At 40.8% G+C, this 17,445-nt stretch overlaps 1 protein-coding gene across 2 annotated transcripts; it reads right to left on the reverse strand.

The window, feature by feature from the left end:
* Nucleotides 1-208: 208 nt before the first annotated feature.
* On the reverse strand, nt 209-16,768 carry FSHB (follicle stimulating hormone subunit beta). Of its 2 annotated transcripts, XM_043549693.1 has the most exons (4): nt 16,608-16,768; nt 4,036-4,109; nt 2,074-2,233; nt 209-605 (listed from the first exon to the last, which is right to left on the reverse strand). In XM_043549693.1, the coding sequence occupies exons 2-4, from the start codon at nt 4,092-4,094 to the stop codon at nt 369-371; spliced, it is 456 nt and encodes a 151-aa protein (XP_043405628.1). In that variant the 5' UTR covers nt 4,095-4,109; nt 16,608-16,768; the 3' UTR covers nt 209-368. The 2 variants fall into 2 exon arrangements, with proteins under 2 accessions (XP_043405628.1, XP_007067972.2); XM_007067910.3 differs by lacking the exon at nt 4,036-4,109 and having other exon boundaries at nt 16,608-16,723.
* Between the last annotated feature and the right edge of the window lie 677 nt (nt 16,769-17,445).

Raw genomic sequence — 17,445 nt, forward strand, 5'->3', positions numbered from 1 at the left:
GTTTGAAGCAAAAAGGATGGCATGGAATAAGATGCGAAGCTGAGAGCAGCAGGAGACAAATGGAGTCATGAGGGGAGACAGAATGGAGGCATGTAGAGAATAGAAGGGAGTGTTGGATGAGATATGGGCAGAAATGTCAGAAGGGCGACGAAGTTGGTCACAAAGAAACTGACCTTGTAACGTGAGAGGAAGCCACGGAGGACAAATATAAGATGTAGCTCTCCATTTTATATATTGCTAATTGTTTTAAACTTGGCTGTATGTAAATTTCTTCATTTGCTGTCCCTCCCTCTTTGTACCATTTTAATACAATACATTTACATATTTAAAACAGAAAACCAAAACTAGACTAACATCTTCAGTTCTCCTTATTCTTTGCTTTGGTTTTGGTTGAAGGAGCAGTAGCTTGGTCCTAAGCCTCTCACAGTGCAGTCAGTGTTGTCAATATCACATGACTCACAATGGCACTCTGTAGCCACTGGGTATGAATAAAACGATTCAGCATGGTCAGCACAGCCAGGGATCTTCACTGTTTCATAAACAAGCTCCTTGAAAGTACAGGTTTGCTGAACTGATGATGCCGGTGGGTACTTATACACTGGATCCTGAAAATGACAGGAAGGAAATATTTGACTTGAAATTAGTTTGAGACCTGCGATTTTTCTCAGGAGTTTGTAAAAACTAGAATCTGCATAGCGGATCTGACCCAAAGCCCTGTGAACTCAGTGGAAAGAATCCCACTGACTTGTTAGGCTTAAAATTACAACCAAGTCTTCCAGTTTTCTCCTTTCAAAGACCCGATGTAGTAAATACATGCAACTATGGTGTAACTATAAAGGATTATTGTTTTTAGAACTCAAAGTAACTTTTATATGAAAGGCACAGGCGTCTATTTGGTAATGATTGGATACGTAAACTCCAGTGCAACCACCAGATTATATCCTTTTCCCACCCTGTATTAAACAGAAATTGGCACAAGACAGAGTACTAGACTGGAGTCAAAATATGGCCAACTTCTCAGCTGTACAAACTCTGTGATTATGTACCATCTCTGTAATGGATCAAATTGGGACACCAAATGTGAGCATCTTCAAAACTGAGGGGAAGATCCATCTGGAGCTAAACTTTAAGGCTTGGGGCCAACTTTAGTATCTATGTTTTTCCATATTTCTGGTTCACGATACATTCAAAACCTATGCTCGTTACACTGAATAACCCAAGAAAGATTTGTTAGCATCTTTATAAACTATGTATTTGTTTTCTCACAGTAATCAATCATTTATGCTAATTCTTGACTCAAAATACTTGTTAAACTCTATACTGGATTGTCTTACAGAACTGACTAAGGTTTATATTTTTGATTTTGTATTGTGTTACCAAATGCGGTAGACTCTCAGTTGCTCTCAGGTATAATCACTAAGGCCAAATTCTGCTGTCAATGACACAGAAGCAATTCCCAGTGATGTTGATGGGAGCTATGCCAGAGTAACTGGCAGCAGAATTTGCCTCCACATATCAGCTTGCTTCTGAAAGGCTCTTTAATGCCCAATCCTGCCCAATGCTGAGCTCTCCTTTGGGCTGCTGAGTGCCCTGATGTCATTGGGAGCGAGGAGCACTTAGTACTGCGAAGGAGCAACTCGGCACCTGAATATGCATGTCATAAAGCAAAGTCTTTTTAAAATTAAGGGAACTACATAAACCAACATTCCATGAGATGCACAGTGTTTATGTGTGCAGAGAAGGAAGGACAGTTGATAAGTGGCTTTCAAACAAAATTAATTAAAGGTTGATTTTCTTTTTTTACACAATCCACAGTTAGGAAACCTGTGTATGCAGTTGAATAAATGCTGAATTTAAGGAGACCAAGCACCTTTTCATCTGTCTCTCTGTACTTCAAGACAGCTGTGGCATTCACAGCTCCACTTCATCACACACATTGATTATTTAAGGCTCTTTCACGTTTAACTGGACCCTACCTGAGTCTTCTCATTACAGACTGTAAGACTGGCTTGTTCATATTCATTTTTGGGGAGTATTTAATTCCCATCCCAACTTGACAACTTAGATTCTCACCCTTGTGAAGCAGTATCCAGAGCACCAAGTGGCATTCACATTAATGCAGAACTTGCACTCCTCCTTCTCCACTGCTATGGTGATATTGGACAGCTCACAGATATTACCACAAATTGCTTTCCAGCAAAGTAACAGCAAGTAACAATTAATTGTCTTCATCCTGTAGTATAAAGCAAACAGTTCAGACTGGAAGAACATGTAGAGTTATTTGAAACATAAGATTTCTGTGGAAAAAGACAAAACCTATGTTGATTGTCCTATTATCCACAAATGCTAATACAAGAACAATTTTTCTGCAACACTGAGGAACATTAAAAACATAGGTTTCAGAGTAGCAGCCGTATTAGTCTGTATTCGCAAAAAGAAAAGGAGTACTTGTGGCATCTGAGAGACTAATAAATTTGAGCATAAGCTTTCATGAGCTACAGCTGCAGTGAATGCATCTGATGAAGTGAGCTGTAGCTCACGAAAGCTTATGCTCAAATAAATTTGTTAGTCTCTAAGGTGCCATAAGTCCTCCTTTTCTTTTTATTAAAAACATACAGCACATTCAGCAAAATACAGTTGTAGGATTATTGTTAAGGGAGACTGGTTTTGTTAAATGACTAGAACTATATATCCAGTAATTTTTGAGAGAAAATGATTACAGCACACCAATACATTTTCTCTGAATAAATCCTATCTTAATTCTTGTTACAAAGAATCCTGGTAACATTCCTCTTCTGAAAAAAAACTAGTGTAAATACATTAGAACTAAGGAATAGTAATGGTAAGGAATAATCAATTTTTAAAAAAGCAATTAAACATACATTTGCAATTTCAAAAACACCACAAATCCAACCAACAAACCTTAATTCAGAGCTGATGAAAATTCACATCTATTCTACTTGTTTTGCTGGTAATAGCTGTAGAGAGAGCAAAGCCCCAAGCTTGCCTTTTATACTAAATCGTGTGTAACTTACACCTTGAAGATTTGCAGGGTATTAATATAGTTTGGTGCGTGGTGAAAGAGGATTAATTGTTAGCCAGACAGTGAGATCAAATATTGTTTTTTTAAAAGCAATACTCTAAATTCAGCAGATGATGAGGCATGTTATTGTCACAGAAATAATAAGTTAAAAAGTTGTACCAGATTTTATCCATTAGCATGTATTGTAATTATTATTTAAACGGTAGCATCATTTGGAGCCGATGGAATAGCAGATATATTTTCTGTCAATAACTGTTTGAATTAAAAAACAAAGGGTGAGACGTTCACACCCTTTTTGTGATGTGTTAATGGAAACATTAAATTATTTGTTGTGAATTATAAACTCCAACATTCAGTAGGTTTTTCTGGTGTGAGATAAAAGCATAAAGCTGGGATTTAGAAAACAGAAGTCAAGTGAACCATTATAGTGCTAATCCCCATTCCTCTCCAAATCATCCATTGTGCTGCCAGAGGACCCCATTCCTCCATATGTTTTACTCCCATGTAGGGGAGTGGAAACTTTGTAAATTTAAACTTGTGGCATTTCCTTGGAATTCTTCCGCTGGTTTTTGAGTGGTTCCAGCATTAAAGTCATGGGTCTGTGAGAGACATAAGAGGCTTCCATGTGGAGGCCTCTGCTCTCCCTGCTCCTACTCAGTGTCCTTCTTTCCTTGCAGCCCCTGAAGAACAAAGCTCCTACAGCAGCTGTGCTACTTCACTGGCAGGAGCCATTTCACTGACCAGCTGCTACCTCTGAAGACCTGTCAAAGATGGACTTCTGCACCATGGAGGGGGAAGCTAGGTAAATCATTGCACACTCTCTCCAGTAAGGTGCATTGGTTTCCACTGTGGGCTTTTAACAGGGGGATCTAGCAGTGTCCAGCTGTATTCTCAGCTGTGGGGGCAGTAGCTTGCAGAGTACCAGTGTTAGGCTTCTGCAGGACTGAAGAGCAGGGGGGCATGTAGAAGAGGCCGCACTCCCCTATTTGTACCTTTTCTGCTGTGATCGGCAGATGAGAGATCCCCTCTGCTGTAGAACGGCAGGGAGCATTTTGCCCACAGTGTGCTGCCAAAGCAATAGAGATGTAATCAGAATAATAAATTCTGTTTTAACTTTCTGGACACATTAAAAACAACCAACCAACCAACCATCTCATAGCATTAAATTGGCTTATCCCCCTGAAACGGCTACTACATTCAAAGTTAAAATAATAACAATGATCCACATCAAAAGTTGTCCAACTAGCAAGCTACTCCCTGTGACGATAGGGAGAGTAGAATGGATTTGAACACCACTGCCCCTACTGGGTGGAATGCTTGGTCTGCTCAAGTGTTAACAGGTTTCTGTTAGCGGAGCTGCTTTTTTAGCTCTCTTTGGCAGAAATACGATTTTGAGAGGGGCTGAACAGGTTAGCTGAACTTCAGGTACCTCCAACCAAAAGATGTTAAGAGGCCTGTGTGGATTCCTACATTCAAAATGAGTATACTGCCAGCTAGGGCATCTTTAGTATAGGTATCCCCTCACTACTTAAAATTGAGCCTGACTTGCAAAGAGGCCTCATCCTGGCATCCATTTGTCCCCCTTCACGTGCACTATTTTGATGAATATTTTTCACACTAGCACTTGTATGCAGGTGATGGTGTGTCTATTAGAATTGGCTGGATGGCATCAATTCTGTTTCATGACAACTTTCAAGGTTTCAAAATTTGTTTTTGTTCCACATTGGAATGAAAACAATTTTTTAAAAAGGTTTTGCTAAACAGAATTGTGTCAAAATGTCATTTTCAGTGCAAAAAAGTCAGGTTTTCAATTCATCTCTCTCTCTCTGGTGTCTCTGGACTTCAGAAACCTTCCCATCGAAACTGATGCTTTTTATATGGCTTTGGCAAAACAGCATATCATTCTGTCCAGCTCTAATGTCTATGCATCAAACCCATTCATATTAAAAGTAGCTCCAGCCAATAGCTACAATGTGTGGAGGTGGTCAATAACTTCAGGATGCGGCTATGTGTTCTCCCTAGCAATTGGGTTTACTCTCTGTGGCTTTGGAACCCTGAGGTATATGAGGGATCTGTGGGCTAGCATCTTTGGTAGCTAATGTCCACAGGGCCTTATATAATATGGCTTGTTGATTTTTGGGGGCCAAAAAATTTCCAGTGGCTAAAAGTCAACCTCTGATATTACACAAGTAAGTTTTGCACCTGTAAATGGTTGGGCACATAACACCCTCATATAGCTAGACATAGAGCTAAGTGAGTTAAAATTCCTTCCCCAGGGACTGCGCCTTGCCATGGAGGGAAGGCATGCATGCCCCAATAACTCTGAGAACTATGCTGGCAAGAGCATAACTCCTGGAAGGGTCACCCATGCCAGGCAGCTTAAAGGGTATGAGCCAGACTAAAAGTAGTCCACCATCCCTCCTGGTAGGGGGTTGGGAGTAGGCCAATGACCTGCTCCTGTAAAAAACAGTCATTAAGGAAACCAACACTTCTCTCAGTTAGGCAAACTCAATTCAACTCAACCCAATTCTTATTGACCTAGAAGACAGATGATGACGCAAAGTGGCCAAACCTCCAAGGAAGCTACTCTGCTGATGAATTTTCTCTCTCCTAAATCCATAACTAAAATTGGTGCATGGAATGTGAGAACTTTATGAGAGCTTAGTAAAATGGTCCAAGCAACAAAAGAAATGGACAGATATAAATTAGATATATGAGGCCTAAGTGAAATGAGATGGGTAAAACAGGACAAATCACTTTGTCAGCTGGACACATTCTACTAAATCCTGGGCTACCAAAACATACACAGAGATGGCATGGGTCTGATATATCAAGGAGGGGAGCCAAAAGCCTGATAGAATGGGCATCAGATTCAGAAAGGATAACAGTATAATTTACATCAAAGTTCCAGAAAGTGTCCATTATTCAATGGTATGCTTCAAAAAATCAAGCTAGCCAAGAGGAAAAAAGAACGTCTATTAGCAGCTACAGAATATAACAGAAAATGTCCTGAAAAGAGATGTACTCCTAGTAAATGGAAACATGAATGCTAAAGAAGGGAGCAACCAACACTGGCAGGGAAGTAATTATGGGTGAAATGACCGAAAATGGTGTAATGTTTGCAGATTTTTGTGGATTGAATGACTTGGTCCCTGGAGGAACTATCTTCCTTCACCATACTATTTATGAGATAACTTGGAGGTCAACAGATCATAGAACAGGGAACCAAACTATCGCATTACAATTTGGTGCAAATAGAGAAAAACTATAGAAGATATACACAGCAGGAACAGAGCAGATGTGAGATGGACCATGCACTAGTAGTAGCTAAATTGAGAATAAAAATAAGAACAAAGAAGAGACTGGAACAGCAGAGATGCCCATGTTATAACATCACCAAGCTAAAACAGTATGTAAAATTAAACTGAAACTAAATCACACAATAAGAAGAACACAGACACAGCAACTCCAGGAGGAATATACTGTAAAGAACAAAAAGGCCAAAAAGAGTCCTAGAACAGACAAATGAGACTTTATAGACAACACAGCAACAGATGCACAGATGGCTGCAGCACAAAATGATGTGAAGACCCTGTACAACGTGATAAGACAGTTGTTAGGAAGAAAAACAGATGCAAACAGACCAGTTTAAGATAACAAGGGCAACTTAACAATGAAAATGTCAGCACAATTAAATGTATGGAGGAAGTACTTTAATCAGCTTCTGAATCATGAGCAGTGGCCAATCCCCCAGATATATAGGAAGGAGAAGATCCATCTGATGTTGAAATAGGATCTGTCATGAGAATAGAAGTAGAGAGGGCAATCAATTGGTTAAAAAGTGGAACGGCACCAAGTCCAGATAACATTCCAAGGGAGGGTCTTAAGGCAGACTTGAAGCACACAGTAGACATTTTGATAGGCCTCTTACAAAAGATATGAGAAGAAGAAAAAATACCAAATGAGTGGAAAAAGGGTCATATTATGAAGCTGCCAAAGAAAGGGAACCAAAGTCACTGTGAAAACTTGAAGGAATTTAATTGCTAGACAGAATAAAGAAAGCAGTATATTCAAGGTTATGGCGAGAACAGGCAGGATTCAGGCAGGAGAAATCAAATAGTAACCCAATGTATCATCATAGAAGTGTTGATCAAATGGCAGTTATGAATGCTATAGATCTCCAAAAAGCTTTTGGTAGAGTGGATAGACCAGTTTTATGGAAGTTGCTACACTATGGAATCCCTCAGAAATTTGTGAACATCATTCAGAGCTTCCATGAAAATATGACATGCCAAGTAACACATAACAGCAAACTAACTAAGCCATTTGAGGTTACTGTGGGCATCAGACAAGAATTTCTTATGCACCCCAATCTTTTTACTGGTAGTAGATTAGGTAATGAGAGATCACAGAACCACCCAGGGATATACAATGTGTTTTCACATAGAAGTTAGAGGACCTTGACTTTGTAGATGACATCAGCTTGCTATCCCATATCCATAGAGATATGCAAGCCAAAACAAATGATCTTCAGGCCTATGTGCTATTACTAGGGCTGAAAATCCACATCAAGGAAATGAAAACCATGAGAATCAACAATCATGAAAAACCAACAACACTTTCTGGGGCTGACATAAAAGAGGTTAAATATTTCACCTTTCTTGGAAGCATTGTAATTACACCGGGTGGAAGAGAGAGACATTTAAGACAGAATAGTTAAAGCCAGACATGACTTTGTAACTCTAAAGCTAATCTGCAGAAACAGAAATCTTGCCTTCCAAACTAAACTTTGAAAATTTAACATAATTGTAAAGTTGGTCAAACTACATGGTGCTGAACTTGGAGACTTAAAACCTTATTATCTAAACTCCAAGTTTTCATAAACAGCTGCCTTAGACAAATCCTCAATATCAGATGGCTAGACAAAAAATATCACCAATGAAGAACTCTGGCGAAGGACGAAACAGAATCCAATAGGACAGGAAATCCCGCAACCAAAATGGAGATGACTAGGATATACATGGAGAAAAGATGTCAATAAAATAACAAGACAGGCATTGGACTGCAACCCCCAAGGTAAGATGTGACAAGGTAGATTGAGGATAATACAACAGATGCAGAACTGAAAACTATCAGAAAGACATGGGAAGAAGCTAAGATGGTGGCAGGAGACCAGCAAAGACAAAAGGCAGTGGTGAAGGCACTATGTTCCACATGGAATAGCGATGCATAAGAAAGAACAGAGAGTTACAGGTAATTTTGCTTAGAAAAAGTTAGTGCACATGTGTACTAGCTGTTTTCACTAAAAACGCTGTAAGGAATTTTGGCAGGCAGACTTAATAAGAAGAAATGAATAATACATGGAGTGAAGTTCCAAAATACTTATTGAAATACATCTACTGGAACGTTATGTTATGGCTCTGTCAGCTTTCATTTTAAAAGTCCCTTAATACATAACTTACTGTAAATGCCAGCTCCCATTAATTTCAGTGTATTGGTTGAATACGCATTTTAAAGTAATCCTAATATACCAGATCTTGACACCTAATCTATTTTCCACTGTTCCTGGGGTGCAAAGCAACCATAAAGCTGGCTTACCCAGGTCACAGTGATTCCCCTGCCATAGGGCAAACACTGGGAGGAGAGAACTTCCCTGAAGTAATGTATCAGATGCATGACCAAGAAAGGGAGTGTGGCAGGAGCTGTGTGATAGGAGCTTTGCTCCAGTGAACCCCAGCTGTGAAATGGCCCATCAGGGATTGTGCTGCCAGGCATACTTTTCAGCAGCTCTGTGCCTGTTCTAAATTACACTGGTAGCTCTGGGGATTGGGGAAGTGCAGAAGTGGCTAAAAAGCTACCTTTGTCCCCTACCTTCTATGCTTTGCTGAATAGGGCTTTGGTGCAACTGAGGATGTGGCCCATAACTTTCAATATTTTTGCTGAATTATATGCACATCTAAAAGTTTAGCATGTATTTCTCTCTGAGTGTATATTTGAAAAATTAAAACACGTATTGGCAGAAATTGTGTTCTTTTAAAAAAAAGTCCATACATATATTTAATTTGATAATGCTTCCATTACCATAGCAGCTGCATCCTGCATAATCTTTAATCTATTTCTCTTCATAACATCCCTGTGAAGTAGGCAAGTGATATGATTCCCATTTTACAGATAGGGAACTGAGGCAGAGATGGCTAAGGGCTTGTCTTGAAAATTAACCCAGCATATGGTGGGATGTGAATTTTAAATAGATTAACTATTCCTGATTAACTCCATGTAGATTATGCTCATTTGGAATAAGGCACTCTTATGCTGGAATAAGAGCACCCACCACATGGCACATGGAGTTAATTAGGAATAGTTAATCCAGAATAACACCTAAGTGTTAGCCAAGCCCTAAATGAGAAGGTCACACAGGTAGTCTGTGCCAGAGAGGAACTGAATCCAGATTTCCTGAAAATTTACCACCAGACTTACCACCCTTACCACTGAACCTCCTTTATAAGAAAGCATCAGAATAGTGTGGGCTCTGTCGTCCCACTGGAGCAGGACTAACAAGGCACAATGAGTGATGCTGTGATGCTGGCAGATGAGGCACCAGCTCTTGCCAAATCTGTAGGCGTCAGCTGAGCACTAACAAATTCATAGCTGGAAATCAGACCAGCTCAGCTGTATGTTAATATTGTTCAAGACAGGTGTTAGACTTATAAAGATGTATTTAGAGTTTAGACTCTATAAAATGCTTGTAAATTACTGCATGCATTATTCTTACTTCTAATGTCTGTATCCCATGCCATAAGGTAATATGAAAGTTTTGCTTTATAGTTGTAAAAATGCCTGCTCTGAGCTTGTGAACCTAGGCAGGAAGAGTGCCTTGTTAGTCCTGCTCCAGTGGGACGACAGAGCCCACACTATTCTGATGCTTTCTTATAAAGGAGGGACTGGAAGTGCATCTCTTCAAATGAACAGATGGACGGGGCAGGGCTCCGTGTCTCATAACAGTTTTATGACCCTGTTACTTTCGCCTAATTAGATTTTTCTAATCAAATATACTTAATATCTCCAAATAAACAAAAAAATGTTCAGATTAATACAAGTGAAACTGGGGCAGCCATCCCTTAAAAACACAACTTGGAATCAGAATGTAACTTAAATCCAAAGTTCTACACAGCATTTCAGTAAAATCTGCATCATCAGTTCACTATGCCAAAACAGCATTTCCCACAAATGTTGCATATATGGATTGAAGTTTTCTATTAGAGCATAATAAATTGTCCAGACAGGAAAATGATTGTAAGTTTTTTGGGTGGGATTCATGAAATGTTGCAATGCTGAATGTCACAGTGCCTAACTTTTAGGCACCTAGAAAATTACAGGAATAACACTTGATCCACAAAGTCTGAGTTATTTTGGTGGGAGGAGAAGGATTGGAGCAGAGGGTATCCCACATCCCAGGCGAGTGCTCTAACCATTGGGCTAAAAGGTGGGCACCACCACCAGCTCCTGCTCCTCCTTGATTTTGAATGGGACCCTATCTAGGCCCCACACATGACATACGTGAACAAATATCTATCTTCCCCTGGTATGTGGATTGCTCTGGGACATAGGAGGGATATAAGTGTCTGGATGCCTAGTGGGAGACAGGAGTGTGCACGCTCAGAAGTAGAAACATAGGCTTCTAGGGAACTTGTATCCTGAAAACTTAGGTGCTAAGTCAGGGGTGGGCAAACTTTTTGGCCCAAGGGTCACATCTGGGTATGGAAATTGTATGGCGGGCCATGAATGCTCACAAAATTGGGAGTTGCAGTGTGGGAGGGGTTGAGGGCTCCAGCTGGGGGTGCGGGCGCTGGGGTGGGGCTAGAAATGAGGAGTTCAGGGTGCTCCGGGGTGGGACCATGGGGTTTGGAGGGCAGGAGGGAGATCAGGGTTGTGGCGCGGGAGGGGGTCTGGGGTGCAGGCTCTGGGTGGTGCTTAACTCAAGCAGTGGAGGTGCGGTCAGGTGGCTCTGCATGCTGCCCTGTCTGCAGGCATCGCCCCTGCAACTCCCATTGGCTGTGGTTCCCAGCCAATGGGAACTGCAGGGACAATGGTTAGGCTGGGGGGGAGCGGGGGGAGGAGCAGCGTGTGGAGACTCCTGGCTGCTCCTATGCCTAGGAGCTGGAGGGAGGACATGCTGCTGCTTCTGGAGATTTGGCCCTATGTCCCCAACAGACAGACTATTTGAATCTATTGTTCTACAGATGACAGTTTCTGTAGTGTAGGAAGCTTGCTAGGCTATTCCTTAGAGAAGATATTCTACAGACTCCTACCATGCCACTCTTTGTAAAACACTAACTGTGGAGTTTAAACTTTCCTTTAACCCTCTTGCTCCCACTCCCAACAACTATCAAGGCACTGCATCCCTGTGCATTGCCAGTGCTGTTTGCCCTGGGGCTCTTGTTACAATACCAAGCAACCACAGCTACCGACATGCCCAGCATGGAACTCTTGCTCTCATATCGCAATCACTGATTCCAGGCAGAAGTGCTGCGATGTGTTCCACTAGCTGTTTCCAGACTAGCAATGAAGGCACATGGGGCTTTTTGTTTTTGAGGAAAAAAAGAAGAAAAAAAAAGTTTGATGCCAGGCCAAAAACTGGGTTTGCTTTTTCATTACCCTTGACTAATGTACATCCTCACTGAGGTGAATTAAAGGTTTTTTTTAAAGCACATCACTGCTATTATTCACAGCATTGCCTTGTTCAGGGAAACAGTTAAATACTAAGCACCTTTCAGAAAACTTCTGCATCTATGGAATTTGCCCAGTGCTGTTGGGGCAATTGATTATATATGTGCAGCTCATCCACACGGAGTAATAAAATTGATTCTATCCCAAGAGAAGATGTATTCATTAAACATTCAGGTGAGATAGACACAATGCCTGATACAAAATAACTGGTCTTATTGGCAAATAATTCCAGCTGTTCACTAGTTATAGCTCTTTATACATTAAAAAAAAAATGTGTCCAGGGATTCAGTCTTAGGCCTGAGAGATTCATGGCTGTAGCTTCCCTACCTGTTTTAGGTCCTGTTAAATAGAGACCTTTCTGGTAAATTGAATAGTGTTAGCATGTGAAAGCTGTTTCTCATAGAAAATATGGCTCTGTTAAGTTTCTACGGATGGGAACAGAATGGAAAGCCCTTCCCTGAAGTTTGGAGGTGTCCATTTCACTGCTGTCTCACAGAGTGAAATGCACTCCTGGCTGCTCAGGGCCTATGAACTACTTAATTCCCACGTAAGCCCTGTTTTGGCACATTTAAGTCTACCTCTGCATTTAGGTGAATGTCACCCACAATGTGTGCATTGAGCAAAATGTATCACTACTGCCACCCAGTGACTGATTGTCAGTATCCTTAGAGTACAAGGATCTAGGCCACAAATTTGAAGGGGTCTCTAGACCTGGGATGGTGAAGTACTGGGCTTCAGGAATCCCCAGTGGGGCTAGCATTCCCCAGCACTGGCCTGTCTGCGAACTGGTCAGAGCTTGGTTCTTTCTGCCTGCTACAGGAAGCAATGTGAGTGCTTTGACTGAATTTTGCACTACTGCGTATTCCTTTGGGTCTCAGTCTAATTCCTGTTAAAGTCAAAGGAACAATAGTCATTGACTTCAGTAGTACTTGAATCAGGCCCTGGGTCCTCGTCATTCAGTACAATTATTGCCAGCATTGTTTTATGTTCCCAGTGTCAACAGTATCAAAATTGCTAAATGGACTGTACCTGCCAAACATATAGCTGGGTAGCGGATACTAATTAGTGCAAGTTAAAGAGGAAAGCTTCAGTGAGAGACTAACATACCCATAAACTGACAGACTACTTCACACCAAACAGATAACACATTGTGGCTTTCCCTTTATTTATCATCACTTAGGTCTTTATTAGAATGGATTTTTCTAGCAAATTCTAGTACCTGCCCCCGGCAGGGATCCCCTGTATGCCCCTGCACATCCCCTCTTCTCCCGCAGGGCCCCCAAGTCCCCCTTGGTCATGGAGTCTTCCCTCTCTTACCCACACAGTGCACAAGCAGGTACAGCCAAGTTTTCGGCAGACTTCCCTCCACGCCGCCATACAGGAACAGTCTATTACAGAACTATTTGATTATAGCACTATTTGGCCTGGCCGCCCCTCCACCTGAAGAAATGTGCATCTCTCCAAACAACAGCTGGATGGGAAAGTCTCTCCATTATTATTCATAGCTGGACGACAGCACTGGCAAAGTGTGTTCAAATTACAGCTGTGACTAATAACCCTAGGCTTATTTGGATCATGCTGACAATGTGCATTGATCTGAGCATGTGATAGCACAGTAAAGTTGATGCAAGATGATGGAGCACACTGAGCAACAGATAAAAAGCTCTTTTCATTCTGGTTACTAAATAAAGCCTTAGGTAGGAAATGCCTGACCCACATATTTTTAGGTACAATAATTTGCAGGTCAAATTCCATGGGGAAAAATAGGTCACATAGAATTCATACAGCTACAACCAGTTCATATGGCAGTATTTTCTACAGTCTACCTGACTATCTATCTATACAATTTTAGGATTCTCACCTGGGGAGATTTTTTTTAAAGGTTTTGTTCCCAGAAATCCCTCAATACTTTTTGTTCGAAGGCAGGAAATAGCCATTATTGTATAGCCGAGGTGAATGCATTGCTCTGAGAGCCATCGAGTTGTTCGTTTAATTGGTTTGCCAGAATTTTCAGCAAGCTTACTGTAAATAAATGTGAAATGATAAGTCTCCACACAAATCTAGTGAATCTGTGCTAAATGAAGCAATCTTTCTGAGCTCTAATGAGGAAATTAATATGGGGCTTTACTGTGGAAAAATCTTTGAAACTATCAGCCCATTGCATATCTCTAGTAAGGAAACACAACTTACACATTTGCTAGGATGTATTGGAAAAAAAGACAGAATACAAAATTAGGTTAAGTTTCTAATAGAAGTTGTATTATTTTTGCAATTATAAATATTTTTTTTAAAAGGAGGCAATTATTATTAAATAAGGTATTAATTTATTTTTTCCCCCCTCATGTGGGTGGTAGCTGCTCCATCTCTTGCCACTTCTTAACATGTGGCATCTCTATTTTTGAGTTTCATTTTACTATCTCTTCTCAGCTACTCTGGAATCTTTGAGTTTTGACTATAACTGAAGCCAACGTGTTATGTGCCTTTGGTGGCATATTTTCATTTCATGTTTTCAATGAAATTATTCTGCATTATTTTAAAAATGTGAAATAAACCTGACCAAATTCAGAAGTGATATGAAAGGTGATGTAATTTAGCCTTTTTTGCACTAACTTAGATCCTAGGCATTTCTGATTTTGAGAAGCCCTAAACCCCTATTAATATCTTGACCCTTCCAATCAATCCTTGTAGGAAATCCTTATAGTTCTGAAAGGTGAACCTCCTGAAGAACTTTGGCCCTTTCACTGCCGCCTTTTATCACTAAATAGAGTTAATATTGAATGGGATATTAAGGGCTTTCTTGTAGCCATGACGGTCACCATCATCTGAAGGAAGAAGCAGCCTACATTGCAACCCTGTTCTACCATGTGACTTATAGGTTGCTCCTGTGCTTTCTCAATGCACATTTTTCTCATACAAGTTGAAGGAGGAGAGTTTGCAGTGAGGAGGTCTTCTCTAGCCATGTTCTCTCAGAAAATCTAAGGTAAGGGCTTGGGATGTGCACAGCTACCACACTTCTGAGTGAAAATGGACATGTTCTTAGTGAAAATCTCAACGTGTTTGAAATCGAAGGAGTAATTCCAACAAAAATCAATTTCCCCATAAAAAGCACATTTTAAAAGTTTCATCTGGAAACTGCCATTTCACAAAAAGTGACATTTTGAGGGCTTCAAAATGGCCTAGAACAAAGGGTGAATATTTTTCTTACAACATTTTGGGTTGTACAAAAAGGTAAAATAGGTATTTGGTTTTTAAGTTTTAGTTTTTACACAACCCTAGTCATTAGCAATGCATTCCTCCCTGGCTCAAATAGATAAATCTGTATGATGCATGCTCAATTTTGGGGATACAGAAGAAGGAGACTCCTAGGAATGAAGATGCATTTGCAATCTCTACCGCGCCATCGATGGAAAACTAGTGTTCCCGCTCTTGTCCAATTGTTCTTGATAATTAAACTACCTTTACAGCTTGTTGTTGTGCCATCTAGTGGTTACTGAATAAAGCTTGACAAATTGCTGAAAGTAGTTGTTTTGCTGCAGTAGCATGTTTTGTGGCATTGGATCAAATAAATATAAAATAACAGCACTTAGAACTTCACCACTAGCTGACATCTTCTAACTATGGGGAAAATTCTATAGCTGGTATCTTCACAACAAACAATGGGTTGCTCTAGACCAGTAGTTCCCAAACTTTAACAACCTGTGAACCCCTTTCACTAAACCCTCTCCTAAAAAATGAATATTTCCAGGGATTTTCTCCTTTACCTGAGTATAAATTATAAAAGCAGTGATCTTGGACATATAAAATATGTTTTTATGACATGCTTGTTACACACTATTTATAATTATTTATCATTATAGTATTTTTATTACATTATGAAAACATCAACACTCCTCCAAGATCTCACTTTCATAGCTTGTATCACTTTGAATAAGCCTGTTATAAGACAAGGCTCCTATGTTTCATCAAGGAGTATCAGATGTGAAACAGCATGAAGGTATTTAAAAAGCCAACTCAAAGAGTTCCTCCTACACAAGCATTCAGGTCTTGAGCAGTCCAAGCAAACAACACACGTTACAGCTTAAACTTGTTCTTCATAATAATTTTAAAAACAGTACTAGCTGCCTATTTAATTTGAAAAACAGCAAAAAATACCCACCTCCCTTTCCATTTCTTATAAGGAGTCTTGAAGTTTAAATCTCCTCAGTGTGACTGGTTTCAGAGTAGCCATGTTAGTCTGTATCCACAAAAAGAAAAGGAGTACTTGTGGCACCTTAGAGACTAACAAATTTATTTGAGCTTAATGTTAGTCTCTAAGGTGTCACAAGTACTCCTGTTCTTTCAGTGCGATCAATATGCTTGCTTTGATCTGCTTAGCTCTTGGAAGTCCAGGGGCTTCAAACTGCTGGCCCTAGGGGCAGCTCTGTTTGCCATTAGGGAATTTCCCCCCCCGAAAACCCTCTGTAACATTTCACAAACCCCCAGGGGTTCATGAACCCCAGTTTGGGAACCACTGCTCTAGACTCAACAGAGAGGCACAAGAACAATAATAGTACAGCAAACCTCAAAAGCTGTCAGATTAATTACTTTTGTCCATATTTATCTGGTCCTTACATGGATATGTAAGAGGAATGGGGAACTGGGCCCAAAGAAACACTCTCTCTGTGTACTGCCGGCCACAGTTACATTCATCATGCTCTTCTGGACACAAGGACTTCTCTTAAAATGGGCAGGCTAGGGAGAGGTAGGGGGAAGTGTAGAGCAGCCTCCAGGGCCCTAATGCACCCAGTCCCTCTCTGTGGGTGTGAGGGAGGGGAGGGGGCTGCAAGGATTTACATACCAGAATATCCTACAACCTGTTTCTGCCCTTCTTCCAGCTCACCGCCAGCTGTCTTTTGCATGCTGTGACAGGGCACTGAGCAGGAACTGCTGAGCCAGCCCTCTGTCACTCCAGCTCCAATTCACCTCCCTTAATTGGAGCTGGTTAGACCACCTGGTCCTAATGGAGAAGCAGAGACAGCTGCTGCCTAATTAGGCTGGGGCTGTATAAAAGCCTCAGGGGAAGGAAGAAAGGGAAAAGGCAGGGAGTGGAAGCAGGGAGGTAGTGCTTCCCTCCAGACAGTAAAGGGCTACATGTATGGTGAAAAGGTGGTGGGAGCACAACCTGTAAATAAACTGCACCAGTTGTTACTGAATGCAGGGTCTCCGAGTTACTATCAGCCCAACGGGGCAGGAGCTAAGAGGGCCCTTCAGCACCTTGTTACATATGCAAACTGAGCTGAATTTTGCCTCATGCAGGAGATGCACGTGCTTTGTGCAATCCCTCTAAATCCTGCCCAATGTCCTGTGAAACCACAACCATCCTTAGGATTCTCTATCTGCACCTGCTTGGGAGGGGGTAGGATTTGCCTGAGTTAAATTCCTGACATTCCAATGCCATAACTCTTTTTTTTGAAGCAGACACTAATGAAAGTGTCATGTTTGTTAGGCCTTGTTTTTGCTTCCTATCACAGAAAACCAGGAATTTTCAAAACAACATCAGTTACCATTTATCAGTTCTTTCATCTTTGCTAGTACTGTCTTCTGGTTCCTTTTCACACTCTGCTCTTTGTAGATTATGGTTTTATCACTGTTTATTGCATCCTGGAGATTAATGGGCATTTTCAGCAGCTGAGTGC

This window comes from Chelonia mydas, chromosome 6 (genome assembly GCF_015237465.2).
Source record: "Chelonia mydas isolate rCheMyd1 chromosome 6, rCheMyd1.pri.v2, whole genome shotgun sequence".
NCBI classification, from domain to species: domain Eukaryota; kingdom Metazoa; phylum Chordata; order Testudines; family Cheloniidae; genus Chelonia; species Chelonia mydas.

Excerpts from the sequence above, each read along its gene's own strand:
- FSHB (XM_043549693.1), bottom strand. The coding sequence starts at position 4,094 with ATGCTCCCTGCCGTTCTACAGCAGAGGGGATCTCTCATCTGCCGATCA. Across the intron at positions 2,234-4,035 it reads TGCCGATCACAGCAGAAAAG|GATGAAGACAATTAATTGTT; the intron begins GTACAAATAGGG and ends TTTATACTACAG. Across the intron at positions 606-2,073 it reads CTGGATACTGCTTCACAAGG|GATCCAGTGTATAAGTACCC; the intron begins GTGAGAATCTAA and ends TGTCATTTTCAG.